General features: G+C 47.2%; 1 protein-coding gene across 13 annotated transcripts in view; it reads left to right on the forward strand.

The window, feature by feature from the left end:
- Nucleotides 1-14,702, forward strand: part of TDRD6 (tudor domain containing 6) — a 2,679,339-nt gene that overhangs the window by 1,189,315 nt on the left and 1,475,322 nt on the right. For 12 of the 13 annotated variants that reach the window (XM_078647663.1, XM_078647665.1, XM_078647668.1 and 9 more), the window contains one exon: nt 5,806-5,901. The exons of the other annotated variant lie outside the window; for it this stretch is intronic. In XM_078647663.1, the coding sequence (XP_078503789.1) occupies nt 5,806-5,901 (96 nt within the window). The remainder of the gene's footprint in view (nt 1-5,805; nt 5,902-14,702) is intronic. 13 annotated transcript variants of the gene reach the window in all.

The raw sequence follows: 14,702 nt of genomic DNA on the forward strand, positions 1-14,702 counted from the left end.
GCAGGTTATAGCTCAGCAAACACCTCCAAGGGCCCAGAACTGAAGTTGGCACCACAAACTCCCAGTAGTTGAGTTCAATTGCTGTAGATGAAGTCTTTTGTGTCCCTGAGACTTCTAACCAGGAGGCAAGCTCACACAAGCCCGTGGATGAACTTCACAAGCAGGATACTTCAAAGTCCAGTATTTTTCCTCTCCAAAACAGAAGCAGCAACTGCAGGCCAACCCAGCAAAGCAACACACAGCAAAGGGGCAGTATTCGTCCTTACAGCTCTTCTCCTTGTCAGTCTCCTCTTGGTCCAGAAGTGTTCTAAATGTCCGGGGTTTTAGCTTCAATACTTGCACTCTTTTGGCCTTTGAAGTAGACATTCTTCAAAGGATAGTCTTTCCAATGCACAAGTTCTTCTCCTGCCTGGTGGTGGTTCCAGACACACTCCATGGGAGTGGAGATAGCATCGTGAGAGGCCAGGCACAACTCCATTCAGGTGTAGGTATCAACTTTTGCCACCACTCTAGCTCAGCAAGGCCCATCAGCCTGGTGATGGGCCATTAGGATATGCAGGGCACACCTCAACTCCTTTTGTTGGACTGTCTAGAGTGAATGCACAAACAGGCCCCTGTCAGTCTAAATCGGACTTTGTTTCCTCAAGTGGGCAGAGGCACATGATAGTTAAACAAGATAATGACCACTTTGTAAAAGTGCCATTTGCAACACACAATTTCAAAAGCATCTTTACTAAAAGATGTGTTCTTAAAATCTGGGCTCGGAGAGCCCAAACTCCAAATCTCTAGCTGTTCCCAATTAAAATTTACAACGCAGCTCCAACTATAGTCTATGTTGGAGCTAGTACTTACAATAGTGAAAAATGAACTTGGTAGTATTTCTCTATCAGGTCATGTAAAACACACCAGTCCATGTCCTGCTTTTCACATACACTGCACCCTGTCCATGGGATAGCTTGGACTTACCTTGGGGGCGCCTTACATGTAGTCAAAGGGAAGGTTTGAGCCTGCAAGTGAATGCACTTGCCGGGTCGACATGGCAGTTTAAAACTGCACTCATGTCTCGCTAAGCATAGAGTGAGTCGCATGTCGCGATAGCTCCGGTCTGCTGCTTCCTTAAGCCTTTACTGCGGCATCAGAGCTTTTTTGGCGGTGCCACTTGGAGTACATAGGCGCCGGAGGTGACTGGGAATCTCTTGCTGGTTTGGCTCACGCCTTGGACTGTTGGCGGTGGTGCCCCTTGCGGCTTTGCTGCTGAGGCCAGGCTCATGAGCCTGCGGCTTCAGTTTTCTATCCCCCTGGAGCTGGAGCCCGCCAAGCCAGCGAGGCTCTCTTTCCCTGCCACGACACCCCAGGGCGCCCTACCTGTTTTCCTGACGTTCAGAGTGGAGGTCCGGGTGGCCATAACCGATTGTTTGGGGACACAGGGTGTGTTGCCCCGGGACTGGTGTGGGGGCCGCCATCTTGCGCCTTCCAACGCACCGCGGACCTCTCGACTGCCTCCCTGCCACCTCCCGGTGGCATCGCTTGGTGCGCCTGGGTGCCGGAGATATCTGAACATCTCCTGCCTGTCTGGCACACCCCTTGGACTGCTGGTGACTTTGGTGTGGGGGTCTGCCCTGTGTGCACGCGGCTGCCCTCTTATGTCATATGGGCCCGGCGAGTTCTTTGGCGACTCCTTCCCCAGGTTCTCCAGCATCCCGTGGACGTATCTGACATCCGTGAAGCTATCATATCCTATTGCTTGTCTAATGACCTACCTGAAACTCCTTTCCCCTTGGTCTGGGATGCTTTTAAGGCCACGATCCGGCGTTGTATCACCTCCATTGCAATAGCTCGGGCCCGGGAGGCTCATCTCTTTGAGGACACGCTGTCCTGTGACATAAAAATGCTAGAAAAACTGGATCAGGAACATCCTCTTGCACTTCACAAGTGACGCCTGGCCATGCTCCCTGGCCAGCTGTGGGCCTATAGAACTAACATGGCAGAGTACGATCTTCTGGCGCTGAAGCAAAGATATTATGAAGGGGGGGGGGGGTAAGGTGGGAACGGTTCTGGCTTGTCACCTCCGGAAGTGGTCCGCAAAGGCGCCCATTACATTAAATAAAATCAGATGACGGCACGTGGGCTACCACTGAAGCCGCTAAACTAAAAGCCTTTCACGACTACTCCTCTCTCTCTACGCACTGGATCCACCCAACTTGGATCGGATCCAGGTAGTGCTGGGGGAATGTAATTGGTCCCCGATCAGTCGACACCATGTACAACTCCTTGAGGACCCAGTTATGCTGAAGGAACTCACTGGTGCTATAATAGCCCTCCCCCTCGGCAAATCCCCTTGTCCGGATGGCCTCTCTGTCTCTTTATTGCGCTTTTCTTCCGCAGCTCCTGGAGCACTCACTTCGCCTTTTTAACTCCTTCTCAGATACTGGAGGTCCCTCCACCTCTATGGCGCTGGCCGAGATTGCACTGCTTCCCAAACCAGTGAAGATCTCACATTGTTTCTCTTGCCACCCCATTGCGATTTAAACACAGACCTTAAACTCTATACCAAAATTCTGGCCAAACGACTCGAACCGCATCTACCCTGGTTTATCGAGCCAGATCAGGTTGGCGTCATTCGCCATTGGCATGGCGCGAACAATGTGTGGTGCATCGCTCACTTGGTTGGGAAGGCTCATTACTGGAACACACCCACGTGCCTATTGTCACTCGATGCTGAAAAAGCATTTTACTGGGTGGAATGGGCCTTTCTCTAAGCTGTCCTGCATAAGATGGAGCTGGGTCTCCGGATGATTGCTAGGATAATGGCTTCCTACATCTCACCCCTAACCCAGGTACGGATCAACGGCCAACTTGCGGGTCCCATCTGTCTACAGGGGCACCCGACAGGACTACCCTTTATCCCGCTTATTATTTGCGCTCGTTGTAGAGCCACTCAGTCATGATACACCAGTCTCCTGATATTACTGGCATTACTCTTGAAGATGTGGACCATAGAATAGCTTTGTTTGCGGATGACCTTCTCACATTATCCCGCCCACAAACATCTTTACCCGCTCTTCATGGGCTGCTTCAGTCTTATAAACTTGTTTCGGGCCTCAAAATTAACCACGCTAAATCGTGGCCCTTGAAGCTCAACTTTCCTTCATCCGGGATTCCTGTGCTCCAGTCTTTTGTCCCGTACCAATGGGCTTCCCACTTGATACCTAGGTCTCAACTTGACCTCTAAACTTAACACGTGGTCGCAAGCCAATTGGGAAGAATGTAAAAAGGCTATTTTAGAGGAGTTGTGCACATGGAAGTCGCTCCCCCTTTCCTGGCTGGGCCGCCTGAATGCAGTTAAAATGTTAGTGCTACAGGAAATATGATAGCTCTTCCAGACTTTACCCATGCCTTTCCCACAGCACCAGATTCAGTACCTTCAGCGTGAACGCACTAACTTCATTTGGGGAGGGCATCGGCTGCACTTCTCTAATAAAATACTTCTGCTACTGGGGGGAGAGGGGATGTGGGGTAGGGCTGGCTTGCCCCAATTTAATGGAGTATTATAGGGTCTCTCACCTTTGGTTTATTTGGGAATGGACTGCGTGGGAGAGTGAGGTCTGGTTTCATATGGATAGGGCAGTGGCCGGCAGACCCATATGGGGATCTCGCCTTGCTCCCACTGGAGGCTCTCGCGCAGCGCCTGTATGGCCGTCCCAACAAAAACTGTGCTAGATATCTGGGATAAGCTAGCATTGTCCAGTGGTTTTACTTCTTCCCAGTCTCCTCACACTCTTATCGCACGCAAACCACACTAGCCACCTGCCTTGCAGTCACACTCCTTCTCGGGTTGGTCAGATGGGGGTGCCGGACTCTCTAGGACCTTTTTAAGGGGGACTCCTTTAAATCCTTCGAACAATGCAAAGAGGACTTTCAGCTTTCCGAAGGGGCTAGACTACTGTACCTTCAACTTCGGCACTTGGCTACAGGCGTCGTCCTCCGCTCACGGAGCCACCCGCCGTGTACCCCCATTGAACGGCTGGTGCGTTCCTTTGACAACTCCAGGGGTCTGATCTCTCATCATATCAAGTACTTTAACACACGCCTCGTATTATCCTGCATCACTATCAGGCACGATCGCATTCTCACGCCTACACAGTGGGACCATCTGTGACGCAACATTCTGAGGGTTTTCCGCATCATTCCTCAGAGGGAAACTGCATACAAAGTTATGACGCTATTTGTTGCCGTTGTACAAGCGCTTTTGGAGAATTTCTTCACACCTAGTGGCCTTGCCACCTCTTGACCCCCTATTGGAAGGAGGTCCTTAGTCACAGAAAACAGGTGATTGGTTACCGATTGCCCGAAACCCCGTCCAGTCATTTTAGGCCTCAATCCTATGAACCTACTTTCCATGACACACAGGGATTGGCACTTAAGCCTACACATGCTTGGTGCAGCTAAATTAATCATAGTCTGGAAGAAGGCTGAAACCGCTCCAGTGAATGTCTGGTTCACTCGCCTGTGGCATACTGTGGCAATGGAGTTACGGCGCTTTTTCAATTTCAAGACAACAAATTTACCAAACTATGGCAACCGTTGATAGATTATTTTTGAAAACTTGAACATACCCATCTTCAGCCCCTGAAGCTTCGGGCTTTACACCTCTTTGAGGATAACTTACTCCCCTCTGATGCAGACAGACTCTGGGGCCCAATAGAAATGCAGACTATCTTCACTACCTCTACAAGTAGTCACACCCCTCTCCACTCCATGCCCATTTCCACGCACAGGGTGGTCAGAAAATAGATGCAAAATGCTTTGCTTACCTCGCCTATACATTACACAGCCTCCACCTCCAGTTGGAATCCTCCATCACTTCACCACTTTCCACAAGCAGGGTAGCCTTGCCCTCCCACAGGGCGCTGCTTTTGATCAATGATGGCTGTGACGCACCACACCTTTGCTCCCTACGCTTTCACTTGCTAATCTTTTGGAATACCTAATGTTGCTATCCTCGCTCCACTCCCCTTCATCCTCGATCCTCTTTCGCTTCTTTTTTCTTCTCTTCCTTTATGTCCTCCGATAATCTCACTTGCTAATTTTATCAATTGCATTTTCTATAAACAGATTTGAAACAAAACTGCACTCACAGATCCTACAGTAGCTGGCCTGAGACCATTTTGCTGAAGGCACACTTGTAACATTTGATTTATGGGCTCTGGGAAATACACAGAGCACTATACTAGGTACTTAACAGTTAATCAGATATGCCAATCATGGAGAAGCAATTGGAATCACAATTTGGACAGGGCGCATTTGCACTGATAAGCAGTGCTACAGTGCCTAGAGTATGTAAACCAGCAAAAACGAAGTCCAGCACAGTCAAAAATACAGGTGGTAGAGGCAACAAGACAAAGGAAACCACGCCAAGGATGCCAGGTCTAACAAATATACACATATAAGTTGACCTGTATGACCTTAAGTTAAAAAAAGCCTATATTAAAGCCAAACCTCTTAAAATCTAAAGAGTATCCAGAGGACCTCTTGAAATTGTACTCTCTCTGACTGACATGCCGGAAGCTCATAACCTCAGCATTGCACTGAATAAGGTTTATAAGGCCTAAACCAAGTGTTTTAACTATGCGTTTAAAGGTCTTCCCTCTCTTGCAAACATGTTAATCTGTAGCAGATCATTTCTCTGGTAAACCATATATTCAATTAACTTCAATATAGACTGTTATCTCGGAAATGAATTTTCTTTCTATATTTTGTTGCATTTCTTTATTTTAAACATTTTTTTGGGGGCTTCTGTTGTAGAAATGTCGTCCAGCAGTGTGAAGGAAGGTACACTGGTCGTTCAGGACAAATCTCCTTTACAGACCATGACAAGTAATACAACGGATAGAAATAAAGGTACAGAATGGCTGAAGGCCTGTATTCGGATGTTATAGAGAATTGTTTAAATGTACACTTACGCTACACCTTCAGACAGAGTGAAATGGAGTGCAGTTCCATGCACGAAACTCATTAAATTCTCCTATTAATGAAAGAAAGACATTGCATTACATAATCGTTTGTCTATCAAGAAATGTCTAGACTTCTGAATATCACCCTTCTGTGTATCCATGCTTAAAGAACTGTAACTAGGGAGTAAACGCTTTGAAAAAAGTGCAAGAGTAATTCCACACTGCCAGTGTATTTATCCGCTTCCCATTTTGAACAGAAAGATATTGTAGTAGAGCAACCTGGGCACCTAGGAGCCTTAGCCATTTAATAACCGAAATCCATGTTGAACGTATGTAATGGCAGTTGTACACATTGTTTGGAAGATCAAGCAGCCCTCAAATAGTACATAAAAGTATAGAAGGAATATAATATTCTTTACATATTCTGAATTTCTTGGACAGGGCGACATAATGCATAAGAAAGTGTAAAAAAGCAACATAACCCGAATCTACTTATTTGCAGTGTGATGATAAAATCCACATTTTTCTTCCAGTTTCGTGAGATTTGCATTGCTGGATGGGGGTATGCATACACAAGCAAACAAAGTATGCCCTTATCGTTAAAGTACTGCTACTTCCCCAATAGTCCTAAAAAAAAGATGGAAACCTCCATATGCCGTTTACCTTTGTCTAGGCTATTGAAAAAGGATCTTGGCCCCTAAAGTAAAGTACATGAAGACTGAGTAAAGTTCGTCCCTCAGAATATGAGCCCACTACTATGTGAATCAAAACATCACATTAAATATCGATATTAATGCCCATAGTATGTCAGTAGAGGACATTCTGGAAAAAACCGAAAGGGAAACATAAAATACTCATTTAAAACCTTTCATCTTGGTAAATTTACCAAATGAGCACCAAGATTAAAACGTTTCTCACAAATGAGGTCACATAACGAGTGAACACGGTATATATTTAAACGTGACACAAAAAGATGGATGGAATGCTGAACATAGTCCATCATTACCCTCACCAAAATGGAAGATCTTCATTTAGTGTGATTCCAGTGGTTACAGCGGTATTCATGTACTATTCATTTACTATTAAGTATAGTATTTATTTAGTATTCACGAAGACTAAGTAGTATGCCCACAAGCCGAAATATGCAAATGAGGAATACTAGTTCTACTCAACTACCCTTCAAATACATAATGAACACTTACATTGAATGCTAAAAGAAGACTAGTAGTATTCTAGACGAATAGTATTTGAAGCTTAGTAGTATTCTGTTAGGGTTTATTTGCAGCTCTTGTGATATTTCAAGAGCAAAATGAAGGGTAGTCTCATCGATTGTGACCAGTATTTGAAGACTAGTGGTATTCTTTGTGAGCAATATCTGAATACTAACGGCAATGATTGTGAAAGGGGGGGTCGTGGGGAGTGAGGGTCACACAGGGAGGGCGCAGGGGAGGGGGGAAACAGGGGGGGTCATGCCGGGGGGCGGTCGTGCAGAGGTGCGCCGGGGGAGCGCCGCAGGGTCACGCTGGGGGGGTTACGCAGGGGGGGTTCGCGCATGGGGGGGGTTCCAATTTCTTACCAAAAAACACAGAGCACTTATCTTCAAAAATGTATTCTGGAGTGCGACCGATTTGTTTCCTGTGGAGGACAAGAAACACACTGTTTAAAAGTGTATGGGTTTTCTTTGCTCATTGTTCGGCACCTTTGCTGTAGGTGGATTTGACTGGGTGGAGAAGAGGCACAGAGTTTTCTTTTCTTCTGTTATTTATATTTGTGTGTGTTTGTGGTGGGTGTGCGCGCGTGTATGGGGGTGTGGTTGCGTGTGTGTACATAATGATGTGAGCTAGTACTCTTTATGACTGAATTGCTAGAGACACAGGTACGTCGAGGCATATGGATGGAACGAAATGAAGTGAAATAAACAATTGGAGAGAATGACAGAGAGGGAACTAGCCCAGAGAGGGAAGAAAAAAGAAAGCAGGAAGAGTCTGTGGTCTGGGAACAGTAGGAGCAGACCCCAGGCATGCTGGAAGTTAGATGGATGCTTAAAATATTCTGAAATTGGGGTGGCTTTCTGTGATTTAGGACTTCCCCAAGTAAAAGACAATGGGTGGGAATCTTAGGCTGAGGTTCGCAGTCGAGTCCTGACAAAAACATTAACAAAAACCCTCATACATTGGAAATCAAAGTAGGAGGAAGGGTGGATCTGAGTATATGGTGCCTGCGGGGCATACATAACTGAATGTGTGACAATTCATTGTGTATTTTAGAAGAAAAATAAACTCTCATGCATGACAATGCAAGGAGTCCATGGGACGGTAATGATCCATCAAAGAGCAAATGGAAAGAGGCGACAGAGTGACACTCCTCCGGGTGGGGCCAGCCCCCTCTCCCCCCCCTTATTGCACCTTGAAGTATGGGCAACTATACGGCGGCTGAAAGATGCACGTTTAGACAATTCTAAAATATGCAACCTGTGTTTATATTTTACGTAAGTCAGTTTCATATTGTAAATACCATGTTCCACACTGAGAGCTGCACTTGAGACACAGTGAGTTCAGGTTCCTGCAGGTCTGTGTACTGATGCGATCATAGCTGCCAAGGTTTCAGATTGCTATGTGTGACATTTTCATATTTTCAGCGGAATTATGAGTGACATTTCAACAACTATGAGTGACACTTTCTCACAAGCAAAATCAAGCACCGAAGACAAGGGAATTTTTTTAATCAGAAATAACACCCGTTCCTGCAACAAGAATCTCTAAGATCTAAAAAGGGCTGCAAAGCTCCGGATCCCATTGTAACCTGATTGTACTGCAGACAGTGACTCACTGTGCAATGGAGAGGTCTCAAACTGTAATGTTAGGCTAAATGACAGGCTCCTAAATGTAAATTAAATTAGGAAGACATGGTGAATAAGATTATATAGCTGCCAAGCTTTCACTTTGCTTATGTGTGGCATTTCCATAGTTTGTGTGTACACAGGAGTGACATTCTATGGCCAAATTTGTGACACTTCGAGCTTATCGTGACAGAGATAACCACATGGTATATGTGCTCAGGATCAACATATGGGTAATTACTATAAATCATTCACTGTGTGGCACCAGAGTTCATGTGACCATGGTATGTGCCTGTGAAGACCAATGCACATTTCTACTACACAAATTCCAATTGTAACTAAAGAGTGAATGAAATACCTAATAACAGCAAATAACCAAATTGCAACACACATTATTAAACAATGGTTTCTTTAGATCTGCACAGATGAAAACAGTGCCATGGTGCCATAAAAATGGTCGAAAGTGCTGCACAAATACCAGCAATAAAAGTGATTTAAAAGAATGTGAAAGAATCTTCATAGCGTCCAAGTTTCCCACTTCTATCAATTCCAATCTAGGGTTTTCATTGAATTCTGAGGCTTTTATTCCTGTTTTATAATGGAGTGAGCAAGACTACAAGTCCCAGAATTTAAAGAAAATAATAAGACTTGAGCACCACATCACACATGGACCAGGAAAAAACAACTTGGTAGGACTGAATCTTTGGTGTTCCCTTGCCCTTTGCTGATTTAGATGTGTTGATTTAAAGGGTGATAGTGCCTGAAACTCTGTTTTTTTGTTTTGTATAGCACAAACTCAGAATTGGTGCACTGTTTGCATGAGCACCAACAGCTACATTACAGATCCAACTTTATTTTAGGCCCAGCGAGATTAAATGATTTGTCCAGAATCACAGGATGTTGAGGCGACGCCGAGACTAGAACTATTAACAATTGTTACTGCACTGTTACTTGCAGAGCGCGAGAAAGAAATGAAGCTCATTGAATTAGATTTACATTAGATGTACGATCGTTCTGAGGCACTCGTAGCAAAGCTTGCTTTGCAATGGTGTTTTGTTTTTCAAAGGAATCGGGGGGGGGGGGAGTGGTATTAAATAGACCGGCTCTTCTCTCTTAAGTGCACCATTCGTATAGGTATTATCGGCCGTCAACCCAGCCTGTTGTGGCTTAAACCTGGATTAAACTTGTATAAAAACCAATAGACGTGCCCATTCTCTGTCAGCTACTACTACTACATGTCGCTCCTTATGCAAATTTCTTCTTGTCGATGGTGACAGCCACTGCTCCGCGCTGGTGCATATTTTGCCGCTCTTGTGTTCTAAAGAGCAAGCAGTAAAAGGGTGACGTGACAAGACGACACAGGGAGCATAAGCAGAGGGAAAGAGGGAGCCGATTACACAGGGAGCTACTGTGCAATGGACAACAGACACAGGGCGAACGGCCGCACGCTCCCTACTGCAAAGTGAACAAGCGGGACAGTCTCCGCACACCGCATTGATTAGAGGCATGATCATCGTTATACTTACAGCTGCATATTGAACGAAACTCGCAGGCAGGTCGGGGAAACAGTGCGTGACACTCTGGTCTCCTCCCGGCACTTTCCGTTGGTCCGAGCAGCACCACGGTGTGCAGGACCCCCTGGTGACTCTTGCGGCATTGATTCATGGCCGCAGGGCAGCCGCAGGGCAGCCGCAGGCAGTCTGCCTGCTGAGGCCGCATCACCCTGACTCTACGGTGGCAGCTTGGTCCGGACGATTATTTGCAGGGTTCAGCCACGGTTATATGCGCTCCCTGGCCACGGTTATTTGCAGCGCTCCCTCTGGCTACGTGACTGTTATATGCTCCCTCCATGATTGCCGTGCTGCCCGCAAGCTATCCAGCCACCCTTTATACAAACTCCCCACGCTACGGCAGAGCGGGATCACTCATGATCATTGATTTAAATTTACCGCCACGGCCGGGCGTTGTGAGCAGTGCTATCACGTAGCCTAGGCTGGCTGGCAACGTCTCAAACTTTGAACTGCGGTCCTATCAGGAGCCAGTAGGCAACCAGTGTACGTCATCGCGTCAGCGCTCCGCAAATAGACAGGGAAGAAATACTACCCACAAAACGGGAGGCCACTGTTGTGTCGGGTGGTGGACACTCGACAGGGTGGGTGACACTGTGGGGGCAATGGGGGTGACACTTGGGCCCTATTCGATGAACACTCGGACACGGGGTTAGTCTGTGTGTCGTCTTCCACGCCGTCGCCTCTCTGGCCTACGTGCGTGCGTAGACGCTATTTATTCAAACCAAGTCACGTGGGTGTGACGTGTTCCGTTGGTGGCGCCACCAACTAGAACACTACATTCCTCCCCACCAAACAAAAAAAACATAATAGAACATTGAGCCTCAGTCTTTTCAACACTGTAGATCACCGCCCCTCCAGAGCGTAGGTCGCTTGGCACCAGAATCATAAATGACAGCAATAATCACAAACAGGAACCAAGTAAAATAAAGAACAGTCTTAAATCATGTAGTCTTTCAACCGGCAGGAGGGAACCGGATTTCTCCTGAGCTGGTACTGGGACAGTCCTCGGCCCTGGCTTTCACTACCTCCAGGCTCACCATCACCTCCAGTTGCGGCAGCCGCTTGGTCAGAATCCTCAGCACTGCTAGGACCACTTTCCTCTTCCAGTCTGCCCCCCCTTCGGGGCGTCTCTTCACGGGCTTGGGGATAGTCAGTAGGAAGGGCCACGTCTATCTGGGTCCCAGGGCTGTCGGGGCCATCAATTGGAAACTGTGGTCTGGCCGGGGACGGCATCCTTTCTGGCTCCCCTGGGGGTGCTGGGCAAGCTCCACTCTGTTGATATTTTTTGAAGTGGGATACGTTGAGGGTCACTCTTTCATGGCCTTTGGTCGCAGTGACTCTGTTGCCTTTGACGATGACTACTGTCCATGGGTCAGGTTCATAGGGGAGCCTGAACTTGCCACTGGTTGCTCGGTTCTTCAGTAACACCAAATCCCCTTGGGCAATCTGGGGCCTCTGGGCCCTTCGCCGGCGGCTGACTTGTGCATGTGCTCGCTGCCGGCGGGATTCAACCTGACACTCATCTGGAGATGCAGGCTGCTACTCTGGATGATGGGGTATTGAGTCCATGACTACCCTTCCCATGAGCAAGTGGCCCGGGGCAACACCTGTTGTAGTGTGGGGTGTCTGTCTGTAGTTTCGTAGATATGGAAATCTCCTAATAAAGACAACTTTGGCACGTTGGAATAGGGGCCAAAAAACCACATCCACAGCAACCAATGAAATTTGTTCCTTGTGTGAATGCCACCAGATAGAAAATGAGCAACATATCCTCTTTTTTTGCCCTGTGTATGCACAGGCTAGGAAAAGATGGATCAAACCTATATGTCTATTGCTAGGCGTGAGATCATGTGCACAGGCTTTGAGAATTCTTTCAACTAACACATCTCAATCAATAATATTTAGTGTTGGTAGATTTTTACACTCTATTTTTTTCCTAAGGAAAAAACTGGGACTCCAATTGTAACTGAGGTCTATTCTAGAGATAGAATTGGTCTACCTTTTAGTAACTAGGGAGGGGGCCTTCACGGAATTTTATGTTGTTTATGTATTGACTGTCTCTAAAATGTACTGAATTGTTTCTAGCTAATGGATTCAAAATTTTATGCTGTAAAGTTACATACAGTATTATTTTTATTCTGTTTTTTTGATATTTTTAAATGTAATGTTCATGTATTGTTTCTTTTATGGCAACCAAGCCGAAATAAAGAATTTTGACTTGAAAATGGCCAATTCGATGGAGTGACCTTTGTCATGGGCAATTCTGATTACTTTATTAAGAGTCCTCATAAATCTTTCAGCTTCACCATTGGCCTGCGGCCACCTTGGAGTGATTCGTCGGTGTCGGATGCCTAGGGCACTCAAATAGTTCGCTAGTTCCTGTCCTTGAAATGGGGGACCATTGTCCGTTCTGATTTCTCTTATGAGTCCATGGGCTGCCATGATTTTCTCGAGCTTTGGGATTAGTTCGGCAGTGCTGGTGGTGGATACAATCTCCACCTCGGGATATTTGGAATAATAGTCAATTGCTACCATTGTGTGACGTCCATCTGGAAGGCTGCCAAAATCTAGGCTGACACAATTCCACGGAGCCTTGGGTCGTGGATCCACCAAGATTGGGGCCGGCCTCGGGAGATCTCCAGTCGTCAGACATGCAGCACAGGCCCGGACGGTGGCCTCAACTAGGTCATCCATCAGTGGAAACCATACCTTGGTCCGAAGGTGAGATTTTGTCTTGACCATGCCTTGGTGGCCTACATGAGCTAACTGAACGACTTGGTCTGTTAATGAGGACGGTATTACCAGCCGATGTCCTCGCACTAAACATCCGGTGTGGTCCTCATTTAGCTCCTCTCTCACATGGTACAAGCTGTCCAGGATTCTCTGTGCTCCCGGAGTCAGGATCTTCCACTCCTCTTTTGCCTTGTGCCAGTTCCCACTTTGGACCGCGCCAATGACTCTTTGAAGGCATTAATCCTTCCTGGTAGCTTCCGCAATGTGTTCAATGGATATTGGCAGCGGACATGATCGGGCAGTGATGCACCTTACATATTCTTCGGTGTCAGCGGCATCTTCCATCTCTTCTTGGGTGGCTGCTCGCGGGTGTCGTGATAGATAGTCCGCAGGGTTGCGGGATCCAGGCTGGTACTCCACCCGGCAGTTGTAGTTTTGGAGCTGTAACATCCACTTTTCGATTCGTGGTGGGGGCTTTGTTGATGTTCCTGAAAACAGCGCCACCAGTGGTTTGTGATCCGTGGCCACAACGAATGGTTTTCCATATACATAGAGATGGAAGTGCCGACATCCCCAATGTATTGCTATTGCCTCCTTTTCAATTTGCGAGTATCTCTGTTCCGTTGCTGTAAGGGATCTACTAGCCAAAGCCACTGGAGACCAGTCTTCCTCAGCTCGCTGGCGCTGCATCAGTACTGCTCCCAGTCCCACTGGACCCGCATCTACCGCCACCAGGGTCAGTTTGCGAGGGTCGAAGAATGCTAGGGTGGTGGCTTCTGACAATGCCTCCTTGATGTCCCGGAACGCTTTGTCTTGCTCTGGGCCCCACGTCAATGGGGTAGCTTCTTTGGTTAATTCTCGCAGAGGTAAGGTTAGGTTGGCCAGGTCTCTCATGAACCTGCCACAGTAATTTACCATTCCAAGGAAGCTTCTGATTTCTGTGACGGTTGTGGGTGGTGCGGCCTCCTTGATGTCTTTGACTTTATCCGGGTCAGGGTTCACTCCCTCAGTCGAAAACGTGTAGCCAAAGAATTGTATTTTCCGCTTTAGGAATTCACATTTTTCCCTGTGCACGTCAGCCCCATTTCTCGTAGCCTCCGCAGGACTTGGGTGAGGCGACTGTTGTGCTCCTGTATGGTTCTCGCGTGTATCATGATGTCATCACTGACATTTATCACCCCTGGAATGTCCGCTATGAGTTCCTGGATCACATTTTGGAAAACCTCCGCCGCACTCGAGATCCCAAAACTCAGGCGTGTGTATCTCCTAAGCCCCAGGTGCGTCGAGTACGTGGTGATGTTGCGGGAGGACTCGTCCAATACTAGCTGATGGTATCCTGATCGCAGGTCTAATTTGGAGAACCAGCACGCGCCTGCCATTTCGCCTATGAGGTCATCAATGGTGGGAGTTATGTGGCGTTCTCGTTTGATGGCAGCGTTGGGGAGCCGCATATCCACGCAAATCCTGACCGCCCCAGGTTGCTTGGGTTTCCTCGTGACCACGATTGGTGACACCCAGGGGGTCGGGCCTGTTACTTTCTCTATTATTCCGGCCTGCTCAAGCTTCTTGAGTTCATCTTCGACTAATGGTCGCAGGTGGAACGCT

Source organism: Lissotriton helveticus, chromosome 6, assembly GCF_964261635.1.
Source record: "Lissotriton helveticus chromosome 6, aLisHel1.1, whole genome shotgun sequence".
In the NCBI taxonomy this organism is placed as follows: domain Eukaryota; kingdom Metazoa; phylum Chordata; class Amphibia; order Caudata; family Salamandridae; genus Lissotriton; species Lissotriton helveticus.